Genomic DNA, 26,490 nt, shown 5'->3' with positions numbered 1-26,490 from the left:
CTGTGGTCATAAAACACACATTATTTTATAAAAACAAAATTGATGAAGAAATGTTTGCTCCAGGTAATGAAGCTCTGGAGGGAGTCCAGAAGAGGTTCACAAGAATTATCACAGGAATGAAGGGCTGGTCACATGAGTGGTTGAAGACTTATCAGTACTCACTGGAGTTTAGAAAAATTGAGGAGGGGCAGGGAGGGTCTAATTGAAACTTTCAGAAGAATATGGAGAGGTGTGGATAGATGGAACATGGAGAAGATGCTTCCACTAACAGGAGTGTCTAGGACCCCAGGAAACAGCCTCAGAGTACGGCAGAAGGCTATGGAGGTCGAGTCATTGACTGTATTTAAGACAGGGGTAGATAGGTTCTTGATAACAGCGATGAGAAGTTGAGGGAGGGAGGGAGGGAGGGAGGGAAGGAAGGAAGGAAGGAAAGAGGGAGAGAGAGAGAAAGAGGGAGAGAGAGAGAAAAAGAGGGAGAGAGAGAGAGAAAAAGAGGGAGAGAGAGAGAGAGAAAGAGGGAGAGAGAGAGAGAAAGAGGGAGAGAGAGAGAGAAAGAGGGAGAGAGAGAGAGAAAGAGGGAGAGAGAAAAAAAAAGGTGGGTTGAGAAATACATCAGCCATGATTGAATGTCAGTACATATCCATTGGGTCAAACATTCCTATTTTGTTATTTATCTTTTGGTCTTAATAAGTAATTCAGTTGCTGGTTTGTTTGAGCACTTATGAACAAACAATAAGTGATTATTCAAGAGATAAGAACAACATACACCCAGAAGTGCAAAAGGGCCCTTTATAATCTTTAATCAACAGATTCAAAACAAATCAAGAGAATTGATCAACAGATTCTCAGTGTTTGAAGAAAGGAAGGTATTGTAGATAACCCCATTAGCTCAAAAACCTACTAAAAGCTGACAAATTCACAGAACCTGATAACTTGCATCCCAGAGTACGAAGAGAGAGTTGGCCTTGGAAATATTCACTGCAGTGGTCACTACATCCTAACTTCTACAATCTCTGAAACAGTTTCTACAGACTGGAGGGAGAAGTACATTCCTTTGAGCTGAATACATATTCATTAAGGGATGGCAATAATCTGCTCTTAGTTTCCTGGTATTAACACTAGGCAGAAGCCAGATCCCTAAAACCACAAAATCAGACAAGGCTTCTGTTTTTTCAATAATGTATTTTTCTTTTTTTTTCCCCAATAGGATGTGGGCTTTGATGGCAATATCAGCAATTTGATACCCATCCCCATGGGTGGGTTGCGCTTAGGCAGGTCAGTGTGGACTTGTTGGGCCGAAGGGCCTGTTTCCACACTGTAAGTAATCTAATCTAATCGCCCTCTAATGGTGTGGGTTGCTAGGTCATGTCAGGGGACAGTAAAGTGACAAACATATTGCTGTTACTCGAGACCAGACCAAGTAAGGCTAACATATCTTGAAATGATATTGTTGAAAAAAACCCATCTGGTTGACCAATCAGTCAGCAGCAGATTCACAGTCCCCATTTCTGAGATTAGTTTTATATTCCAGATTTAATAACCAAATTTAAATTTGCCCAGTGCTCTGGGATGCTATGAACCCAAGACCCCAGAGCATCGTAGTTACTAGTCAATGGAGAATGGCTCATCTCCAGTCAAATCTCACTCCTGACCAATAGCAGTAATTGCTATCTCTGCATACTGTGGGAAACAACTTGAGAGAAAAAAAACCATCCATGTACGAATGTATGACTATACAAATAAGGAACAATAGGCCATTCCAACCTTCGAGCCTACACTGCCATTCAATGAGAACATGGCTGATTCTAACCTTAACTCTACATTCCTGCAGATCCTTGATAATCTTTTATGCCCTTGGTGAGCAATATCTAACTACATGCTTTTAAAACTTTTAAATATTCTGCAAACACTGCCTTTTTGTAAAAGGGCATTTCAAAGATTCTCAACCCTCACATAAAAAACGTTTCTCCATCGGTTTTAAATAGGTGCTCCCTTATTTTTAAACTATCATCCTTCATTCGATTTTCTCCCACAACAGAAAACATCCTTTCAACATTTACCCAGTCAAGAACCCTCAGGATTTCATATTTCAATTGAGTCTCCTCTGATTTTTTAAGAGAAAGTGAGGACTGCAGATGCTGGAGATCAGAGCTGAAAGTGTGTTGCTGGAAAAGCGCAGCAGGTCAGGCAGCATCCAAAAAGGAGAATCGGTGTTTCGGGCATGAGCTCTTCCTGAAGAAGGCCTCATGCCCGAAACGTCAATTCTCCTGCTCCTTGGATGCTGCCTGACCTGCTGCGTTTTTCCAGCAACACATTTTCAGCTCTCCTCTGATTTTTCTAAACTCCATAGTATACAGTCCTGTCCAGCTTTTTCACATAAGGCAATACGTTCATTCCAGATATTGGTCTGGTAAACCTACTCTGAACCGCTCTCAATGCCTTAATACCTTTCCATAAGTAGTGACCAGTACAATACAGAGACCTCTGGATGCAGTCCCATCAAAGCTCCATATAACTGAAGCATAATGACCTTATTCTTGCCTTTAAATCTCTTCACAACAAACCATAACATTTTATTAGATTTCCTGATTATTAGCTGTATCTGCAAACTAACCTTCTGCAACTCATGCACTAAAATACCCAGGTGTGGTGACCTTGAACTGAAAAAAAGAGGAAGATCAGACAACTAGGGAGGAATCGTTTCCTCTGGTGGGAAATGCAGCCAGAACAAAAGGACAGAATCTTAAAATTATTAGCAAAGATTTTTTTACCCAAGGTAAAACTGTATTATAAAATTTTAATCTCCAGAAGCCTGTATGTGCTGGACAAATTAAAATGTAAGCTGATAAATGTGTTGCTGGAGAAGCGCAGCAGGTCAGGCAGCATCCAAGGAACAGGAAATTCGACATTTCGGGCATAAGCCCTTCATCAGGAATGAGGAAAGTGTGTCTAGCAGGCTAAGATAAAAGGTAGGGGGGAGGGGCGATGGAGATGTGATAGGTGGAAGGAGGTCAAGGTGAGGGTGATAGGCCGGAGTGGGGTGGGGGCAGAGAGGTCAGGAAGAAGACTCCCCCTCCCACTCCACCAAGGACATGCAGGTCCTTGGACTCCTCCATCACCAGACCATAACAACACGACGGTTGGAGGAAGAGCGCCTCATCTTCCGCCTGGGAACCCTCCAACCACAAGGGATCAACTCCGATTTCTCCAGTTTCCTCATTTCCCCTCCCCCCACCTTGTCTCAGTCGAATCCCTCAAACTCAGCACTGCCTTCCTAACCTATAATCTTCTTCCTGACCTCTCCGCTCCCACCCCACTCCGGCCTATCACCCTCACCTTGACCTCCTTCCACCTATCACATCTCCATCGCCCCTCCCCCAAGTCCCTCCTCCCTACCTTTTATCTTAGCCTGCTGGACACACTTTCCTCATTCCTGATGAAGGGCTTATGCCCGAAACATCGAATTTCCTGTTCCTTAGATACTGCCTGACCTGCTGCGCTTTTCCAGCAACACATTTTCAGCTCTGATCTCCAGCATCTGCAGACCTCACTTTCTCCTCGAAAATTAAAATGTAAGCACATCTCCAATAGCAGAAAAGGATCAAAATCACCAATTGGTTTAAACTCTAGCTCCTGTGTTGGTCTCTGTGCATCATCATTCATAATGCTCCCCTTCTGTTGCACAGTGTTTGGTACAGCCATTGCTGGCTTTCATTCATGCTTTTCCAAAACCACAGTAACAACATTTCTAGTAATATCTCTTCCTCCAACATCTGAAGGTCTATCACTGCTCCTTTCCAACATTCATTTAAATACTGCCTTTCGGTAACATTATGTAAAGCCAAGAAACCAACTTCCACCTATACATTAATTGCTCTCAAATCCTGATTAAATGAGCGTAGAAACTAATTACATTTATAGGCAACAGTGGTCCTTGTGATATCATGACCTAGTTTTAATCACCTGAGTACTTCGCAGAGCAGTTTACCATAAGATTTATTCCAATTGTTTTGGCCCAGATTATTACCATCTAGTCTTTTAGACATGTTCACATATTCACTCTCTTAAATCACCTCATCCAACTACTTGCCTGATATTGTGTTTGCTCTAAAAGCAGTTCACATTTACATACTAACTGTACTTAAAAAAAAGTTAAAGCACATCAAAAATCTGCAAATTTTTGTGAAAGTTGTTTTCAATTAGATGCAGTCATCATCAGCATTACCAGCATGAACCGCCCATCCCTAATCACCTTTGAGAAGATGTTGATGAACCATCTTCTTAAATCTCCACAGTCTGTATGGTGAAGGTATTTCTGATGGTACTGTAGGGGAATCATGTTTTCAAATCAAAACCAGGACAAACTGAAAAGCCACGGAAAGGTGAGAATTAATATGATTATATATAAAGACGGTGATAGATAGGTTCTTGATTGTCAAAGGGATCAAGGGTTACAGGGAGAAAGCCAGAGTTTGGACTTGAGAAACTTATCAGCCATGATTGAATGGTGGAGGAGACTCAATGGGCTGAATGACTTAATTTCTGCTCCTTCATCTTATGGTCTAAGATGTTGGGAGAGTCTTGAGGGGAGTTGATTGCAGAGATCACTTGATGTCTTTCATGATATGAGGCAACCCTACTCCAGAGATAGCTTAAAATAGGGTGTCATCAGCAATACCAAAATATTGGAGGAGGAGCAAGAAATTCCGGTCTACTGCGTGCAATGTGATGGGAGTTTACAAGTAGGAAGATGCAATTTCTTCACAGATTTCTTCCCCCAGACTCAGATCCACAAAAGCAAAAAGTTGAAAGCGGGACATTTGAACTATATTTAGAAACTGTCAGGCCACCTGCACACTTAGTGAAAACTAGGCTTATTCTGGAAACACCAGGACATCTGATTAACTTGTTAAGTAGAGTTCCACATTGCTGGCAATGAGATATTTCCAAGTCAGGAAGATCTACAATTTGGAGAGAATATTGCAAGCCAGAAAGCTGTTCATTCAGTATTGGATCAGACAGTCAGATTTCAAAGAATTGAAACCCCTCTGATCCGTTCCAGCATTTTGAAGTCTGTACCGTTTGGAACCTTGTGGCTCAATCCAAGGGGAAGGTCTGCTCACTTAGGTATATTCAATCACTAATGTGAAAAGGATTCAAAATGTTTGATTAAGTCAACCAATGATTGCAGATTGTTGGAGCAATGTGTATTTTCCAGTGATCACTCTACAAGCCTCATTGGTTAAATGTCAAATCATGGGATTTGAAGGTCGAAGAGTACTAATGACAAGAGGTCATGTTAGATCTACCTTGTATCTTTTCTGAAACCATTCAACACATGACTTGCCCTACCAACTTAATTGGTGACTAACAGTACAAGACATTTTAGATTAATTTCTAGTCAACAAATCCAAAAAAGAAAATCTAGTATTATCCTCATCACCACACCCACATGACCATCCAACATTTCAAAAAGGGAACAAATACTTCAACAACATATTGGCACAATGTCAGCCCCCGACAGCAGAAAAATGGAAATCAGCACATTTGTATGAAAAGCACAACATTCATTCACATGTATCACTGAGTTATTTTGTTTTAAAAAAAAGTGCTAGGCACATGCATCTCACAGGCATATCGACTGTAGCATAAATATAGATAAAGAAACTTGCAATAACTATGCCTAGGAGAGAGATCCAATGTTGGAACTCTTGAACAGAAACGTGGACAGAGAATATTTCAGCACTGCATTCTGTATAGAAACACGTGGATTTGATTAAAGCCAGTGATTCTCCTTTGACAACTGTTGCTTCAAACAGGATTGGAAAGAAATATTTTCAAAAGATATATTTCAATTTCAGAAGGGGTTTTTTTTGTAGGAATTCAAAAGTGATAGCTAAAAAACCGTGGACAATTACAAATGAAAATATTTTCCAAATTCAGGGCCTTCAGTATCAGCCTGGACTTCCCAATTTTTCAGCTGAGAACAGATGTTAATTACAGAAAGCACAACAGCGTTTACCAAAAACTGAAACTTGCTCAAAAGGGGCATTCTCAAAGCAACTAACCCTTGGGTTCATTTTTCCCCCGAAATGCAATGATGTATATTGTCAGAAACAATTATTTTGATGTTGGACCCATAATTCAAGGTAGGGACTCATATTTGCATAAGTGAGCAGAACACAGCAATTGAAGGAATTCTATGCTTTCTCCACAAGTGGCAGATTACTGAAATGCTGGAAACCTGGAGCCGGCAATTTTTAAAGAGTTTCGGTGAGGAACAGTGATTCAAAAAGCCACAAAACTGCTTTGGGGACAAGGTCACCAAAGTGTCTGAAGTTTATTTCTTTATCAGCAATACTCAAACTATTCACAGATTGTATTGATGTTTTAAAGCAATGTTCATTGTCTTTTTGGTGTATGAGCTGATGAGTAGGAAAAGGAAAGTGGGATTTGGGATGAGATATTTGAATTTATAGTGAATAGGAAACTGAAGCAAAATAGGAAGGACTTTTAATTTTGAAAAGAAAGAAAAAAAAGTCAAGTAGTACTTGAGCAACTTGTTTGTGTTGTGAAATCTTTCAGACAAATCAATGTCCAAAACAACTCTCCAAATTGTGCTTCCTTTGAAGAATGTTGAGATTGCCCTAACAAGATCTTAAAGAGATTTGCACAGATATGCTGCATGAGGCATTTGACACTGTTAAAAGAACTATATCCTCCAGGGAGATGAAGCATTATGGAGACCAGTAAAAAAAAGGGTTCATGAAACTTCTTGGTAAAGCCAAGGAAAAATATTTGTGAAGAAAAGAATCCACGCCTAGATATTCTCCGCACCGTCCGGCAATGCTCAAAGTGTGTTTTCTTCTTTATAATCACCGCTTGCACAAACAAGAGTAGACTTGAAAGTGATTTGTGTGAAAACAGAGCTCCAGAGTGACATCAATTTTTCAGAAGAAACAAAAAGAAATGCCCCAGAGTTCTGGTGTGTAAAAAACCGCTCAATGCCACCAGGAATGGACAAAAGGAAAAACAAAATAAATGTAACAGTCACTAATCACACTCTTGGTACACTCACTTTATACTGCTTTTCTTCTCAATAATATTTTAATGTGGTATTTATTGAAATTTATTTATTTGTGGAGTAATTATTCCTTATTATTTAAGCTTCTCCATGGTTGGGATGCAAGCATTTGACAGAGGGCAGTAGTGAGAAGTGACTAAGGAGGATCTGGGAGCAGTCAGTTCAATCACCAAAAATCGAGAAGAGGAACACAAAGGACCCAGTGCTCAATAGGAGGAAGACCATCTAGACAGTAGTGCTGAGGAGTATTCTGGGAGTTATTGGCCATTTTGGGAGCCACCATGGTAGAGGATGGTGTGAGGTCAAAATGCTGCTGAGGTCAAACAGCAGACCTTGGAAGGGAGCACGGAGCTTCACTGAGGAGGCTGAAATGACCTTGGCAGTTTGGGTTAAAAAGAATCCAAAGACATTTCATACAAATGTTAAGAGCAAGGGGGTATCTACAGAAAGGGTAGGTCTACTCAAGGACAAAGGGGGGACCCTTAAGTACTTTACACTGGTATTGACCAAGGAAAAGAATGGATAATGGTAAGATTAGGGAGGGGAATGTTGATATTCGAGAGCATCACAATATTTAGAAGGATGCGGTGTTGGTGTCTTCAAAAAGATTAAGGTAGACAAGTCCCCATGGCCTGATGGGATCTATCACAGGATATGGAGGGAGGCAAGACAGGAGATTGCTGAGACCTTGGCAAGATCTTGTATCCTCTTTACCAAAGGCGAGGTCCTAGAAGACTAAAGAATAGCCAATCTTGTTTCTTAATAAAAAAGGAGGGCAACAGGGATAATCCAGGAAAATATAGGCCAGAGAGCCTTAGGTCAGTGGTGGGAAATTATTGGAGAAGATTCTTAGGTACAGGATTTACTCACATTTAAAAAGGAATGGACTTATTCAGGAGAGGCAGCATGGCTTTGTTTGGAGGAGATCACTTCTCAAATCTGATTCAGCTTTTTGAGGAAGAGATGAAGATAATTGAGGAGGACAGGGTAGTGGATAAGGTCTACATGAAATTTACTAAAGCATGTGACATGGGTGGGTCAGAAGATTAAAATTTACATTGAATCGTTGGGGAGTTGTTAACTTGGATACAAAACTGTTAGCCACAGAAGATAAAAGGTAGTTATGCAGGGGTGTTTTTCTGACTGTAGGTCTGTGACCAGTGGTGCTCTACAAGGATCAATGCTAGGACTTCTGTTGTTTGTGATATATGTTTTCATTCAAATCATGTATGTATATGGTCTATTTACAAATTATGAAAATCGGTGGAGTAAGATTAGATTACTTACAGTGTGGAAACAGGCCCTTCAGCCCAACAAGTCCACAACGACCTGCCGAAGCGCAACCCACCCATACCCCTACATTTACACATTACCTAACACTACGGGCAACTTAGCATGGCCAATTCACCTGACCCGCACATCTTTGGACTGTGGGAGGAAACCGGAGCACCCGGAGGAAACCCACGCAGACACGGGGTGAACGTGCAAACTCCACACAGTCAGTCGCCTGAGTCGGGAATTGAACCCGGGTCTCAGGTGCTGCGAGGCAGCAGTGCTAACCGTGTGCAAGGCAGTCAAAGGATACAGCAGGATATAGATCAGTTGGAAAGTTGGCCAGAGAAATGGTAGATGGAGTTTAATCCAGCCAAGTGTAAAGTGAAATATTTTAGGAAGTCAAATGCAAGAAGAAGGCATGTAATAAATGATAGGATGTAAAAGCATTGATATATAGAGGGATTTTGGGGTGTAAGTCCATAGCTCCATGAAAGTGGCAACTTAAAGGGATTAAAGTGGTAAAGGAGGTATACGCATAATTGCCTTCATCATTTGCAGCACTAAGTTGGCAAGTCATGCTGCAGCTGTGTAAAACGTTAGTTAGGCCACATTTGGAATGTTGTGTGCAGTTCACATCCCTACACAATGGGAAGGATATGGAAGCTTTAGAGTAGGAGCAAAAATGCTTAGCCAGGATTTTGCCTGGATTGGACTTTATTAGCTACAAGGAGAGGTTAGACAAACTTGGTTTTTTTATCCCCCAAAAAAAGTGTTGAAGTGGAAAGGCAACCACAGAGGGTCGTGGGTACTTGGAATGCACACACGGATACAATAACAATGTTTAACAGATATTTAGATGGACACATGAACAGGCAGGGAGTAGAAGGATACAAACCATGTGGTGGGAATTGGGGTTAGTTTGGAATAGCATCACGTTAGTTGCAAACATGGTAGGCCAATAGGCTGCTCTGTGCTATATTGTTCTATCTTCCATATTCATTCTTGAATTGCAATTTCACCACATTTAGGTAGGCCTACTACAGATCCCATAGTGTTCTGTTCCAATTCTATTGAACTAGGATTAATTTATTCTTTTGCTGATAATAAGAGGGTGAGGGCTAGTCTGGAATGAGGTTACAGTCTGTGCTAGAATACAATTCCGCTGCTAACTGTCCACAGTGCCTCTTGGGATGCCTAGTTTTGGCCACTGAATCTACTAGTCTTTCAAAATCATGTACAACATAGTACAATTTAGTACAAAAGAAAGGATCGTCATCTCCACATGGATTTTAACCATTACTGCGTGGACATATGTATCTGGGACAAATGGATTGGCAAGAATGAGGTCATAGGTTCTTCCTTCTGGTTGATGTTCTCATCACCTACATACAGTCCAGCAGCTTTACCCATCAGGGCTCACCCAGCATTACGGAACCACTTGTAGCAATAGCTATTGAAACCCTGCAGCCGGAATACACTCTGTACTGTCACTAACCTCCACTCTTCTTCCAAGTGGTGTTCAACATGGAGGAATACCAAATTTGTTAGTTGAAAGAAACTGTTAGATGGTTATCTGCAGAGGGTTTTTTTTTTGCCCATGACTGATAGGTGCCGTGAAATTTCAAATACCAGGCTCTCTCACTGCTGAGTAAAAAATGAGGTCTGCAGATGCTGGAGATCACAGTTGCAAATGTGTTGCTGGTCAAAGCACAGCCGGCCAGGCAGCATCTCAGGAATAGAGAGTTCGACGTTTCGAGCAAGGGCTTATGCTCGAAACGTCAAATTCTCTATTCCTGAGATGCTGCCTGGCCTGCTGTGCTTTGACCAGCAACACATTTGCAGCTGCATCTCTCACTGCTGACTCTATACCACATATGGCCATCTTTAGTGGCCCTATCATGTCAGTGGGACATGACATACCCAGGGATGGTGATGGAGAAGTCAAAAACATTAATTGTAATGTATGGTTCTATGAGAATGACTATATGACATTGAACAATTAATCTATAGACTTAGTTGTTCCAAATTTCTCAAGTCTCCAGATGTTTGGAAGAAATTTGCAGTTCACTGAACAGGTGAACTTTATTTGACACAATCTTTAATTTGAATGGTTTTATCATTTTGCCATAATAATAATAATTTGTTAAAAAAAAGTAACTTAGTACCCGTTTCAGGAGGACAGTTAAGAATGACCCACTTTGCTCAGTGTCTGAATCAGATTGGCTAATTAGCCGGATTGAATACTGACAGATATCCTTCCCTAAAGCACATTGGTGAATCAACTGTCATTTTAGGATAATCCAGTTGTTTAATGATCACCATTACAGATACTAGATTTTTAGTTCTAATTAGCTGCAGAATTTGAAATAAAGTTATCAACATTGTGATTTGAACTCATTAGTAGAGGCCTGGAAAGGGGAGATTAGGAAGTAAACCGTAAGAGATTATTTTTAGCTGTTTTTTTTAAGAAGGGATACAGAGAAAGTGATTGAAAACTTCACACTTCTAAAGGAACCACCACCAATGATGCAGTGAAGGGGAAGGAAATAGAGAACAAAATTAAGAAACAAGAAAACATTATTCATTAGAGAGCAAGAATTCAAAATGGAACTAGGTTGCAGAGGTAGGGTAGGATTAGGGTGTAGAGGGATTTAAAGATCGGATTTGGATATTAAGATGGTCATTGGAGTAACAAAATTTTCACTTGCCATGTGTGGAAAGCAACCTGCTGAAATTTTTTACTTTAATAGATGATTAAGAAAGGCAAGTATTGCAGCAAATCAGTTCTGGAGCAACAAACAGGAACACACTAATGTTTTAGCAATGGATGGATATGGGAAGTGAAAGACAATACCAAAAGTGGGGAAAGGTGTCATCTTTATAGCACAAAAGAAATTAAATCAGAAACTGAGCTTAGGTACAAACAGAATTCAGTGAAGCCAACAAAACAGTCAGGAAGGAAAGATGAAATTAAAGTAGCTAAAATTAGGTGGTGAACACAATGATTTTGTCTTCTCACTGTTGATCGGGAGGAAGTCCAGACCCATTTAATATCTCATGTAGGAAAAGCAGTCTGGGTTCTGCTTCTATAGGCAAAACAGCTGAAGATGATGTTGAGTGAACAGTGTGAATAAAAGATAACAAGTGGATGCAAACAGAATAGTGCAAGGCATGTCATAGAAATGTGATTTTATTGAGATATTAAAAGAGCACGGTGTAGTTAGTTTTAATCAAACATTACAGTAAGATTGAGGGGGAAATTTAGTAACAGGTAATATTTGTCACACCTCAGGCAAGGACATTTAATGCTGAGAGAAAATAAACATGCAAGGACTGAGGAGCCTCCAAGAGGGAATTAGAAACAATATACAAATGTGACAATGTAATTGAGACGTCATGAGCCAAAAGTAGTAATTTGAGATGACACCTCTACTGATAAGAAATGTTGCTGGTTTTGCTCATGAGTTTGTGCTTTGTAAAGTGAAGAAGGGCTCATGCCCGAAACGTTGATTCTCCTGCTCCTTGGATGCTGCCTGACCTGCTGCGCTTTTCCAGCAACACGTTTTCACCTGATCGCCAGCATCTGCAGTCCTCACTTTCTCCTTTTTAAGCGAGGTCTGACATGCAACTCAGACCAAGAAGAAAATTCTGAAATGGCCTTTTCTCAATGCAGAATAAAAGAACATTTCAGATGACAGTACTGCTTAGCATATGGATACATAAAAAAGTTAATGAACTGGAACCTTCCAGAGAAAGGATTAACAAAAAAAAGGAAAACAGACGATGATGGTGGTCACTGTCCACTTCTGTGCAACTCAAATGATCTTTATGAAATCAGCTTGTATTTAAATTAATTTTTAAATTATACTTTAGTTGTAACTATCAGAATTCCCAAAGTGCCTTAGCTGAAGTCCACTCAAATGCAGAAAGTGAAAAGTTACAAAATTCCAACTGGAACCAGATTGCAAAATGGACTAAGGTCACATATGGGAAGTATACATTTAATATTAAAAGAAGCTAGGTGACAAATGCATAATGGGAGGGCAAAGTTAAAAATAATTTTTAAAGTGGCAAAACAATTAGTAATACCAAATCTTGGTTTGAGACACCCAAACTTGGCAAGTGGAAGGAAAACTGGAGGAAGTTAACGAGCACCACAGCATTACAGTCTTTTGATTGTATGTGCAGAAAATTGGCCAAGGTCACCTTTATTTTAGGTTATTCTGTATCTTCATTCAAATCAAATCATTTTTACATGCTATAAAATGGCAACAATTTTGCAGAATTACAACTTAAAATATACCTTAAGTTATTTTCAACATCAATTTTAGCTAAACTCTCTTATCTATAGTGAATATGAAATGTCGTACACCTCAACCTTATGAACTGTACAAATAGTTTACTGATTAGCAAAAGTCAAGGTCCTATTATGGTTCCAGAGAACTGAAACACAGTGAGATCCTACAGCAACAACACAAACATGTGGCTCAAATTCAACTTTTGTAGCTCAGTTAAATTACAGTGGAAATTAATTTGATATTTCAATTTTATTTCAACTGGTTCTCGACCTATTGAAAGACATTAATTCTAATTTGAAGTCTTATTTAAACATCCAAACCATCAACTATATTGTAGTTACTTTGTGACATTAAATGCTAATTTCACTGCCCAATGCAGCACTAATTTATGAGAGAAAGTCACACAAACATGCAAATCCTTATAATTGGCCCAGATTTCAAGAATCAGTCTCCCTATTAAATTTCTTCAATGCCATGTTGTTTTTCACTGAAACCAAATTTCCTTGTGTCTGTAGATACAAATTTCTATGATTGTACATGATAGAAATCAGATCAGCATCAATATGAAAGATGCCTTCCATATAGTAGTTCACCGATTGTAAATTCCACTGTGATGTTGTATAACTACTACAATAAACATCACTGTTTTAGGTAAATTTTCCAATGTTCACTTCAAGATTAGCAGTGTATGTATTTTAAGTTTAATTAGATAGAATACCATCTGCTCTTAAATTCTGCCCCCCCAAACACACTGCTTATAAATATTACAACAATAAAATCCTTAACAGGTCTAAGAGTCATTATTGCAACATTCAAATGTCACATTGTTTAATAATAGCCAAGAAATGTGTCACCCCCTTCAGTGATCTCACTATTCCATATTATCTACTGTATGTGCTCCAAGTCTAACTCACTCATCTCTATTGTTCTTTTCATGGTTACTGTGTAGCATGCGTCAATTCTTCCTAATTCAGCACTTAATCACAGAACATTTCCTCATGTGACATTACTAATTAATAATAAAACAACCCATCTCTGCTACTCTGTTAGAAGTGAAAAAATTTACCAGAATTTACACACCTTTGGTTCCATTGAGATGAAGCTATGAGTTCCTCGAATAGAAATTGTTGATCGTTTCATTGTCCTACTGTGGTAAAAGTGGTAGTAGTCTTTCAAGGACCCAATCTAGAAAGGAAAGAAAGAAAAGCTATTGTTTTCATTGAAATTTTCAACCTTCTATCTTTTGCCTACCTTCAATAAATTATTCAGTTTAATTTAATCTGGATGATCTCAAGTGTTACTCTGACCCTCAAGATCATCTTTCACAGATAAATGCTACATGATACAAAACATGCCATTATTTTTTCATAGACTCATTTCATTCTGGAGACTAGGCAATTTTCAAGCCCGGCTGTAGACTGAAGTTATTTGCACACATTACAGCACCATTGACAAGAAATCTTTGCAACAGGAACTCCTTGCTGTCTCCATACAAGGTAAATTTAAAATAATTACAAGAGAAGAACAAAAATAGTGCACCATATTCATTTTATAAAGTGACTTACAATTACTATGAGTCAAACTAATAACTGGTGAGAAGATCTCATGTCAGGTTGTTCAACAAGAACTATTTGTTCATGCTGACATATTCCACAGGCCATAAGGTCTGGAGGTCATTTTATGCTTTAAAAGCCTTTTATAGACAGCAAATTACTCAGCTACAAACACGTACATGCTTCAGCTCGTAGACTGGTCACCTTTAGGGATTTTAATCTTATAGATGATGCACAAAGTATGTACAAATTTCAGTTCTGCACTACATATTCTTTGGAATGACTGATCTCTATGGTGCTGGGCCTAAGTCCCATGATCAAAGGTCACTCTTACAGATCAATAACTAGTCATAAAAGAGTAATAACATGACTCAAATGCAATACAGCATTCTCAAACAGTACTTCTCCATTCCAGAAAGTGCACTGATGTCTCACTAAGTGAGACTGATGTAATGTATTTGATACATGATAGCAGATCAGTATTGACAGTGAATCTGAATCTATTTTGCAATGTGTCTTGTAATGTAAAAAATAAAGCAGGCTACATAATCTGTTAAATACACTTTTCTGAATCAACTGCCTGAAATGAGTTTCATCAAACCAACATAAGGAGCTCCATTTCAAATGTATTTTACTTCTATTCTGAATTGCTGTAAGCATTTTCTTAATGTAAGCATGTTAAGCAGGAGGCCAAATGCTCCGAATCTGCATACCTTGATATTATCCAAGTCAAATTACCAATTGAAACACTGCCAAATTCCTAGATGTGAACTCTCATCAATGATTCCAACACATTGATAGTTGGGTGTAATCAGTTCTCAATGTTCACACAACCTGGAGTTGCTGGGTGCCACCAGCAACCTCAGCCAACATTTCCCTGTCTAGAAAAGAATCAACAATTTGGGTTCTCGATCACAACACAGCTAGTCATCCGAACATATAATTTTAGGGTCCTGGTCTGGACTATGATTTCTCTTCATATTTGAAGAGAACTGCTTCAAAATTATTTCAGAGATTGAACTATTGAACAAAAACAGCAAGTACTGCGGGTCCCGTTACGTCACAAGGTCTAGTTTACATAGAGGCCTCATAATAAAGATAACAACAAGAATAAACAGAGCCTGTAGTTTAACTATTACAAAAACATTTGACTTCTGGGAAGGACAAACAAAAACTCCTGTTGATTATATATTTACTGCTGAAACATAGTCCATTTCACAAAGGCGTGGCGACACTTTGGCTTTAAGAGGTGCATTTTGTCCAGAATCTGTTGTTTAAAAGAAAGGTTGAGATGAGACGATGAGCAGTCTGTTCAAAGCCTATAAAGCAAACAGCCTGTGAGGAGTTGGAACAATAGAAGCAACCCAAATAGGTGGGGTCAATCTATATTACTGAAATTGCCTTTGCCAAGGGTGTTTATAGGGTGTTACTATACTGGAACAGTTAGTGATTGTTAATTATTTTGTTAAGCATTGCAATAGTTACAGTTAAGCCAATTCTCCTCTTAAATTTAAGTGTATGAATAAATTGAATTTTGATTAAACCCAGTATTTGACCAAACGAATTGCATCTGGAAAACAATGCCAAACATTTGCCTTTAAAATCAAAAAAAGAGAGGGTCTAGGCTACTTCCTAACATATTTGGAGGGAGTTTGGTCTGGTCCATAACAAAAGGATTACTAGAGCACAAATAGAGAGAAACTATTCACAAAAGGATGATGATGATCAAATCCAATTTCTTAACTAAAGAAAATAGACAAACAATGTTTATCGCAATTTTATTGAGATTTAGGTGAATCATAGAAAATAAAAGAACAGTCAATTTATTAAAATTTATTATCACCTCAGTCATTGAGGGATTTACTTCTCCAGATATAGGTCTTACTTCCGGTGCTTCAGGGCCACTAGAGATGAGCAATAAAAACAAGCTTGTTGGCATCACCTCCATCACAAGCATCGTCAAACAAATGAGGGTCAAATAAGGAAAGAATCAAACCTCTCATCATCAGTTAATCTGCTTGTTGATTGGTCCCAGTAGCCACAAAAAAAAAGTTTAAACTTCCTCATTCTTCTTCCAAATAAATTATGGTGAAGATGATGCAACAAATATAGGAAGGGTTCAGAGGGACATGGGCCAAGTGCTTGCAAATGGGACTTGATTAGATTAGGAGATCTGGCAGGCATGGACAGGTTGTACCAAAAGGTCTGTTTCCGTGCTGTATATCTCTATGACTCAAAGTCAAAATATCAATAAGCTTGTCATACAAAGCTAAGTATTTGTGGTTTTAAAAGAAGTGACTCTGCTGTTTACTGAGTCACGAGTATTCCATATTAAAAAAAAGAATCCACTCAGCTTCCTGAATCCAATCACTTATTGAAGGTGTCGATATGGAACCAGAGTACATTATGCCTTTTATCCTTGAGTTTCTTTATTAAGAAATTATTTTCAAGTACATTAGCAACCAACAGCAAAACAAAGTCAACTTACGTGAACAGACTTGTGTAAACAGAACCTCAACTGCAAATTTGAACAAGTTTCACACTCATAATGTAGGTTGTTTTGATAATGACAAGATAATACTTTTGGACTTGCTTTTAATATTGTAATACTGAAAGGAATAATCCAATGGTAAAGTGTGTTCCATATTAATTAAGATCAAAGTACTTTTATGCAGCAAATCACAATGTTATCTGACCTGTCTTGATTACAGGTTAAACTACAATTCTAGATTAAGGAGGAAAGAAAAACAGCAGAACAGGTAAATGACATATCTTGTAAAATTCAACAAAATGAAGGTCCATCACAATTAATATATTCAACCCACAATCTCAAATCTTTCCTCAACACAATTCTAAATAGTCTAACCCATATCCTTAACTTGTGATCCCTGGATTCTGGGCATTGAGAACATCTTTTCTCAACATGTTTACCAGAGTATTACTTTCTTTTTGTAATAGTTTTTCTCTCTAGGAATCCATTGATCAACATCATATTGGTGAAATAAATGGCAGTTGGACGTTTGTGCAAAAGTATGACATTAAAATATCTTCATTCACCTCCACAGATTGCAATGAAATTGTGGCCTACAGTCTGCACGGTTTCTTAAAGCACCTTCACTATCTTGTCAAAAGCCTTTTTTAAAATAAAAGCTTAATAGTCTAAAAGAGAACATATACAAAAGTGAAACAAAAAAAAAAGGGAGCAGGCTAGTAGGTTTCATATCCATCATGAATTACATTTAACGTTCAGTCCCATGATGTAGGTAAGTCAAGTCACATTTTGAGTTTGACAGTATTTAACAGGCAAGCGTAAAGAATTTCTACATTTTGGATGAACATCTAATAGATGAAACTAAAATTATCCAATTTGAGTTTTTTTCCTTCACAACTGTTAATATCTTTTGATATGCTTTCGCCAAATATAATGTATTTTCTGCCAATAAAGGGTGACATTTGATACCTGAAATGTCTGTCCCTACTTTAACATGCAGTGATCAGTATACAGTACACACTTATTGCATTCCACCCAGTAAATTTACTGTGGGGTAGAATCTGATGCCAGGTTACTAGTGTAACAGGTGAAAGCACATATTCTGTACCTTGCTCTAAAATATTTAGATATTATCTAGGTACCAACTAGTCAAGCCTTAACTTCTCCTCTCTCCCAACCATCTTTTGCATTAGTTGAAATATTACAACATATGGTGAATTTAAGTGATTACCAGGTTTGATGCAAAGCTGGCTTGTGTATACAAGGTTGGTCATGGCATTAATCAACTCCAGCCTCCCCATTACTCTTGACCATTCCAATTTGTCTATAGACCAACAGATCCACGTCAGATGCTGTATCACTTGCCCTTCACTTCTCCCTCGAACATCTTGACACAGCTATGTAAGAGTCCTACTCATTGAAGACTGAAGTGTCAACACTATTATGTTTTTGAGACTGATTACTAAAACTTAGTGATCTCTGGCTAAGCCCCACTCTCTGAAATTAGATCCTCAGTTTCCTGACCCACAGGCCACAATCAATGAAGAGTGGGAACAATATTTCATCTTCACTAACACTCAGCACTGGAGCCCCCTAGGGGTGTGTACTCAGCACCCTACTGTACTCACTGTATACCCATGACTGCATCACCAAGTACCAGACTAAGTGCCATTTATAAGCTGATGACACCACTATAGTTGGTTGAATCTCAGATGGCGACAAAAGTACCCACAGGAGGTGGAAGACCTGGAAAGAAAATGCACTGAGAACAACCTAGCTCTCAATGCTGGCAAAACCAAGGAACTCATTATTGACTTTCAGGAGGATGTTACTCACATCACGCCTCCTCCCCCCCCCACCCCACCACTACTGTTGTTAGAATACTGAATGGGTTCAAACTCTTAGCATTTATGTTTTGGTTTTTGCCACTGTTTAAACTATTATTTACTTATCTATGCTAGTTAACTATGTGATCTGCCTGTATTGGTCACAAGTCAAAGCTTTTCACTGTGCATCGGTACACATGACAATAAATTCAATTCAACAGTTCACATTAAAGATGCAGCAGAGAGGCCAGAAAACAGCAGTGACACTACAATTAAGCCCAACGTCTCCAGCTAAGAAGATAACAAACCTAAGAATGACACATGACGCAAACAAAAATCAGAAGAAACTGCAGTGCTAAAATAGCTTTTGTTGTAATAATGTACTGATTGTCACCACAATCACACTTCAACAAAAACATGGCCTACTTCTGTGATGTTTGAATTGTGCCTAAATTACAGAAATAAGTACCATACTTGAAGCAAAAACTGATGAAAATCTGAATTGAGATCTAGAGTAAGATCAAGAGTAGGAATATTTCACCCAAGAACAATTTCACAATTTTTTTAAAAAACACTAGAAAAGTTGTGTTTCGTAAATTATACAAAAAAATTCAATCAGGTTTTTCACTAAACATTAACAGGTATGTTGCTGAAATTTGAAATTTACAGTGAAACGGGAGACCATATACTGGGTCCAAACAGTATGTATCAGGAACAATCAAGTATGGTTCAAGTGAAGACACTAGCATGACAAGGTTTTGTACTGCCTCTAAAATTAATCAATCAATCTTCAGAGAATTTGATGTACTCTTAGGGATGATAATCGGAGGCAAGAACAGAAGCGTGCAGTAAACAGACGACACAGCATAACTTGCAGAATCAGAGGTGGCCCTACAAGATGCTGCAGCTCAAGTAAAATTTAAAAATTTAGAATATGGACAGTGTATGAACTGCAAGATGACAAAAGCACTGACAGTTAGCGGGAATATATTAAAATAAAGAGTAAAAACTGAAGAGGATGGTGTTATACTGGAACACAAAATGTGAAGTAGAAGTTGCTATGGTGGCACGGTTGTTCATTAGTTAGCACTACTGCATCACAGCACCAGGGATCTGGGTTTAATTCCAGCCTCTGATGACTATGTGGAGTTTGCATGTTCTCCCTGTGCCTGCATGGGTTTCCTCTGGATGTTCTGGTTTACTTGCATAATCCAAAGATATGCAGGTTAGGTGAACTGACCATGGTAAATAGTCAATAGTCTTTCAGGGATGTGTAGGTTAGGTGTATGTAGAGTAGAGGAACAGGTCTGGGTGTGTTACTCTTTGGAGGGTCAGTGTGGACTTGTTGGGCCTAATGGCCAGTTTCCACACTTTAGGGATTCCAAGAAAGTTAAAAAGATAGCCATATTGAAGAAATAATTGAGGAGAAGAACAAGAAGATGAAGGTGTTAACAAGGAAAAAAAAAACAAGCTTGTAAAAGAAGGGAAATAAAACACCAAGATGTTCCATTCTATCCACTTTCCTGGAAGCATCAAAGCAGATGAATTCATTGTTGTCACATGTACCAGGACAGAGTAAAAAAAAGTGTTCTTTTGTTGCTATACAGGCCGACTGAACCAAACAAAGTGTATCAGGGTAGCAGAACTGTGGGTGGGTGGGGAGAGAAGAGTGAGAGAGCAATCAGAATTAACATTTGAGAGATCTGTTTACAAGTATTATAACAGAGAGGAAGAAGATGAAGCTGTTCTTGAATCTATTCACAATATATTCAAACTTTTCTATCTTCTGCCTGACAGAAAAGGGTGGAAGAGAGCATAATCAGGGTGGGACTTATCCTAAAGATTTGTAGAAGAAAATTGACACCTTTGAAATGAGACTACAAAGACCCAGGCTAAATTCCATAAGACAAACCAACGAAAAGATAATTGAAATAGCAAGAGAAAAAGAATCTACAAATTGACATTCAGAAAAATCTCAGTGTTTCAGCCATTTGATCAAAGCTGAAAAACCACAAAAAGCTCTTCCAGAAAGCAAAGTGCAGGATTGCAACAAGATGAGTTATCCTGGGTGTAGTGAGATGACAGATGTCACTAACTAGCTACAGATAAGGTGCCGTGAATGTGCAAGAATGGTGTAAATTAGGGAAGTGTGACATATCATAGATCTCCTGGCAGGGCTGGATAAAAGTAACAGCAGCTTACAGTTTATGATTAAAATATAGATTTCATTAATGCAGTAGCCTTGGGATCAGAGCATGGCGGGAAGTCCATCATTAAAAGAATGAGGATAATCAAGAGTTTCTCCAACATGACTGGGCCTATTGAACAATCACAATTTTAAAAAAAAGGGTTAAATCAAAACGCCAGATAAAGGTATAACTTTATGAATGTCTGTCATTGGACAAAGTTTGCAGCTAATTAAAAATAATGCTACCAAAGATTAAGATAACTCACTCCATTATTTCAACTGTCTAATACAAAACTTTAATAAAATCGGTATCACAGAAGATGAATAAGCTTTATAATATAAGAAAAAGGACATCTCAGAAAATATCAAATACTCTGCAGGAAGTGTATTAAAATTCTTGTGTACAGTAATCATAAAAGGTAGGATTATAAAATACAGCCATCAAGAGATTAGTTTATTTTTGTCTTTCACTAAAGAAACTGCAGACATTTCACCTAAATTGGTTCTATAGAACCAGAATCTGAAACAGCAGATTTAATGGTAAATCTCTTCAGTCAGAAGAGATGATGGTATTATGCAAATATTTTGGATATTCTTGTATCACATCCAGTTTACAACTACACTGTAACCAAAACATTTCTGCAAAATGATATGAATGAATACAACTATGATCCACTCATGCTGGTTTACTTCATTTATAACTAAGTAATATTTACAGGTTTAAAAAAAACACTAACTGTTGCATTACTCCCCTGCTGCAAATGCACTTGTGGAAATAGAATATGAGCAGAATCAGACTCAGCTTGGATACCCTCAAACTCACATGAAAAAATGAATACTCCATTGAGGAACTGAATGATTGCTACCTGTGGAACTATAGTTCATTGAGAGCTTAGATGATAAGATTTAAAAAAAATAGCAAGATTGCATTTCATAGAACTTCCAGTTTCCAAAGAAAGGCAAACAAGACTTTTAAGAAAAGCTTTTACTGGACTGCTAGAGATGACTCAAGACATGTTCTTGTGGTATATTTTGTTGATAAAAATAATCCAGAGTATCCATCAACAAATATGCACATCTTACGGTATAGCATTGTGTTTGACTATCACAGATGTTTAGGCTTTATTTCATGCCATCTCATCTCCTTGTCTAAGGAAATTATATGGATGACTCATCCTGTGCACAGTACAACAGTTGACAACAACCCTTGAGTGCCTCTCACAGTCACATGAGCCAAGACAGTAAGTGTTAGCATAAAATTTTTGCAAAACAGATCCTATCCCCCACCAGATGCCCACTTTTCTTTATTTAGTGGATGGCCATAGATCCCACAATTGAATATTACTTTGCCACACCAACAAGGTCAGGGTCATTAAAGACAATTGCAATGCTCATAAAACTGCAGTTTAGGTACTCAATTCAACAAAAAAATCTCAACATTTCTGATTCATTTGGCTCAGTGTCCAACTACGTAGTGAATTTCCCAGTTAATTCAGAGAAGGTAAGTTCCTCACTTCAAATTACTGTTTAAACTAATTTAGTGAGTTTCAAACAGAATTGACAGAAGTTATCTTTTAATAGGCTATGGGTGTCTCTGATCTAGGTATGATATGTAAATAATCAAAGAGGCATCTGAAGACACCAAATTTGAACAGCTAACTAATATTCATTGGTTTCTTGGCCAATACCCAAGTATTTGCCATTATCTATCAAATGACTCTTTGAAACACTGCTTTCTTCATAAAAGAGAAACATGAAAGGGGAAAGAAATCTTAAAAGACGTCAGCACTCTCCATATCAAAAGGTTGAGTGTTCAAGTCCTGCTCCAAAGATTTGAGTGCAACAATCTAGCTAGGCAGACATTCTAATACAGCATTAAAACAGTGCCAGATTGTAAGAAAAGTTATCTTTCAGGTGAAACTTTAAACAGAGGCACTGTTAGTTCAATTTGGCAGGTATAATGACACTATTAAGAGTAGGGAGGTCAACCCAATGATCTCGCCAAAATGCATCCCTTAATCAACATAAATGTTACTTGGTCTTTACCACATTGCTGTTTGAGGAAGGGTCACAGGACCCAAAGTGTTAATTCTGATTTCTCTCCACAGGTGCCATCAGACCGGTTGAACGTTTTTAGCCATTTCTGCTTTTGTTGCTCTTTGAGGGAATTTGTTGCATGCGACTTTTCTTCTGTGTTTTCTATGTTACAACAGTGATTATACTTCAAATACACTGAAAGGCTGTAAAAACTGTTTTTGGTTGTGAAAGGTGCTATATATGCAAGATTTCACAAACCTGAGCTGTGCGCTTCTAATTCTGGCCTCCTTGGCATTTCCAATTTTAAATCACTATCATTGGCCTCAAATCGATTAGGCCATAAAATCTGGAATATCCTCCATTGGGGTCATTTGTCTCCTTAAAACCTACCACTATTTTGACCAAGCTTTTGAATATTTGACCCAATAGCACCTAATGTTTTATTTCACTTTGTTTTATGCTGCTGTGAAACATCTTGAGACATTTTAATATTTTAAAAGCTGCAGCATTAATATTAGTTATGTTGAAAAGCAAGAGCTGAGCTACCAGTATCTTCTCCCATCATTTGGAAAATGGACAAGAACAGTCGACATCCCACCAATGTAAGGCTTAAAAATTCCTCACTGTTCTCAAACCCCTCCTAACATACCAACACATGCCCTCAAGAGCTCCTTTCAAATAGTAATTTCTTAAGAATGACTTATCATTTTCATTCATTTCTTTAAAAAAAATGCTGCAGTCACATAGTAACACTACTTTCTAGATTTGATTTGACCGATTTGCACTTACAGTAGCAGAATTGGAAGAATTCAAATCAATACCTTCAATAATTAAGTGCCCAAAATGCTGGTCTCCCTCCCTTACTGTCGACCCTTCACCCCTATCCTCCAACCCCACAGCACAACCCCCCCCCACCCCGTCCCATCCCCTCTCACCCATCCCACTCCTGCTCTCCCATATCCCCAACCACTTGCTTTACTATGAGCCTATCAAGCAACCAAAGGCAGGGAGAAGCAATCTATGTTTGGGGAAGTAACTCCTCACCATTTCTTTCTATCCTATCAACAGGGGCAACATCTTGCCAATTTGGTCACCCTTGAAGCAAACTTAGGCAATGTTTTCATGGACGGATTTGCCCACTGCACATATATTTTGAGTGCTGTACTGAAGTGTCCTAGGAATTGGTGTGGTGATGCTAATTTTGAGGGTATCGATGAATTCTTCAATTCTGCTGCGGAGAGACTTTAAATGAAATATAGAAGGTAGTTCTACTATGTGACTGCAGCACCTATTTAAAAATGATTCTAATGAAACAGTCATTCAGTAATTTCATCTCTCAGAAATTCACACTTGTTACATAGTTACCCAAGCAGGTCTTGACCAACCAGCACTGGATCCCTATACTCGTTCAAATACAAAACAATTATCCATAAAACCATTCGTGACCTCTGGCCTGCTTAGTCTCAAATCTCTCGAGTACAGCCCCTCCGCACTCCTGAATTAGGCTCCACGCCCGCCAGCTGATATCCAATGATATTGTGGATGGCTTACGAATCTAAGTACTTCACCTACATAATTTTTGAAGGTGGAAGGAGAGAGTGAAAAAGAGTGTGCGGGAGCGCGAGTCAAAACTTAACTCGAGGCATGCATGGAGTTATCATGCAACTCTAACGTGACAGCTGTTTTAACCTCAACCATTTTGAGAACTTCACGCCGTGTTAAAATTTTCTACATTAATTAAGCAAACGAAATGCATCCTGCTCCGATATTAAAACGGCACCTGTGTGCAGGGCACGTTTTTTTTAGAAACAAGGTGACGGTGGAAATATTGCAGTTTTTCCACAAGGCAGGTATGAAAGGGCAAAGTGTTGCCAGATAAAAAGGGAAACAGTCCAACGAGACGCTCGATGGTACAAGGTTAACCAGTTGATATGCAGATTGTACTTTCGTGAAAGTAGCCAGTGAGGGTTTTGGAATGTTTAAACTTTGAGCGTTTGTGGAAAATCCGACGGGTTGTCCTTTTTAAATGCAAAAAAGGAAGGTGAGGGGGAAAAAAAGTGAGCCCCGCTGGAGCGGGACGCTGATGGAGTGCTGTCTGCCTCCAGGCCCGGACCGAGACCATCTCAAAGTCCGCTCGTTGGTTGCGAAACAACGGGGAGCTGCCCCGGCCCCTCGCACACTCCTACCTGGTCAGTTAGACCTCCAGTTCCTCATCCGGCTGGCTGTTTGTGTCTGCTTTATCCCGCCCCAGCCTTCCAGAGCTACACTTCTCCTCACAGCCTCCTTTCAAGTAAACATTAGACACAGACACCGCCAGCGACTCCAACACATCATTTCAGAAAGTGGGGAGGGGGGAATGGGGGTTCTGTGTGTTCGCTCAGACCAGTCCAGGCCCAGGCCGGCTCTCCCTGTCCGGATCCCACACCTGTACTCGTCCACCTGAGCGGTGGTAGTTCAAATCTCTTCCCTTGGGGAGGGGCAAATCATCTGGAAATCTTAGTTTCTTCCAAATGCAATAGAATACATTTAAAAAGGAGGAAAGTCCCAATCTCACATTCTTCAGTGAAAAGTTTCACTTTTTAAAAAATAAAGGGGAGTTTTAAGAGGGTGTATGTGAAATGTAGCTCAATTAAAATCATGTCGCCCACAAAACCAAACCATTGCAACTAAGTTAATCGTTTGTCCTGAATTAGAATCCAATTGATTCCGCCCAGAGAGTCACAAGTTAAAGTGTCTGCTATGTCAGTGCTGTTGAGGACATCCAAACTTCAACCTATGATTAGCCACATGGGAGGTACAAGAATTCGGAAGGTCCGTTGAAAATACATATGCCGCAAAAAGCACCTTACCTGTCCCAAGTTTCTGTATCCGTATTTGCTTGCTATTGCATTGGCCTCTTCATTGCCTCCGGTTATTCTCACAGCCCAGTGGTTGGTGTACATCAGAGTTCTTGAAAAGGGCAGTAAAACCCCTAAAAATAACACCAGCGAAAAGACAAGATCCCTGCACCACTTCGGCGCTCGACCCATCTTTTGGGGGATTTTTTTTTGTTTTTACAAAACACCTTAAATTCAGACCCTTGTACTCAATTTCCGTACTAAATTGCAAAGCCGGGCAGATAAAGCGTGTGTCTTCTCAAGTCTATCCTGTTTAAACAAACTCGCCCACTCCACCAAAAGCACGATCGTCCGCTCTTCATGAATCTTTTTTTCACGTTTCGTCGGGCTTTTGATGATAAACCAGGTGGAAAGAAAGACAGCGAGGCTGGAGCACCAGTCAGTCAGTGAGCGCCTGAGATTTGGATGTACTCCGCAGACCTGAGCAGATTTATGAGCTGCTGTGCTTCCCGCTGCTGCAGCTATTGTGTCTGTGTAGCTCTACCTCTGTGCGCGCCTGTGTTAAACACATAGAGCTGCGTGTCTATGTGTGTGTGTGTGTGTGTGTAAACGTACTGCTCGCAACTCGCTGGCTCTTCTGTTCCTCACTCAGATAAGCTCTGCCTTAAGATGGCCACAGCGCCTCCTCCAACTCCACCGGTAACTCAATTAACAGCCCCCTCCTCTTCCACCAAAAAGAACTTCCCCCGGTCCTAGTGCACACAGCTTTTCAATGGATTTTGTTTTACACATATTCAATTCGACCGAACCAAGCACATTGAAATTTCTCGTTCCTTATTTTGAGAGACATGTTCCTCTAAAAGAACTGCACACTTTCTTACTTAGGGGGGTGAGACACGGT

The 26,490-nt window shown here is 39.1% G+C and overlaps 1 protein-coding gene across 2 annotated transcripts in view; it reads right to left on the bottom strand.

The window, feature by feature from the left end:
* The window catches only part of pcsk5b (proprotein convertase subtilisin/kexin type 5b), a 227,813-nt gene extending 201,587 nt beyond the window's left edge, over nt 1-26,226 (bottom strand). For both annotated transcript variants that reach the window (XM_060837841.1, XM_060837851.1), the window contains exons 1-2: nt 25,602-26,226; nt 13,738-13,842 (exon numbers count right to left, since the gene is read on the bottom strand). In XM_060837841.1, the coding sequence (XP_060693824.1) occupies nt 13,738-13,842; nt 25,602-25,781 (285 nt within the window). In that variant the 5' untranslated portion in view covers nt 25,782-26,226. The remainder of the gene's footprint in view (nt 1-13,737; nt 13,843-25,601) is intronic.
* Between the last annotated feature and the right edge of the window lie 264 nt (nt 26,227-26,490).

This window comes from Hemiscyllium ocellatum, chromosome 2, assembly GCF_020745735.1.
Source record: "Hemiscyllium ocellatum isolate sHemOce1 chromosome 2, sHemOce1.pat.X.cur, whole genome shotgun sequence".
NCBI classification, from domain to species: Eukaryota; Metazoa; Chordata; class Chondrichthyes; order Orectolobiformes; family Hemiscylliidae; genus Hemiscyllium; species Hemiscyllium ocellatum.
The sequence above is the reverse complement of the archived record's forward strand: the minus strand, read 5'-3'. Positions and strand labels throughout refer to the sequence as shown.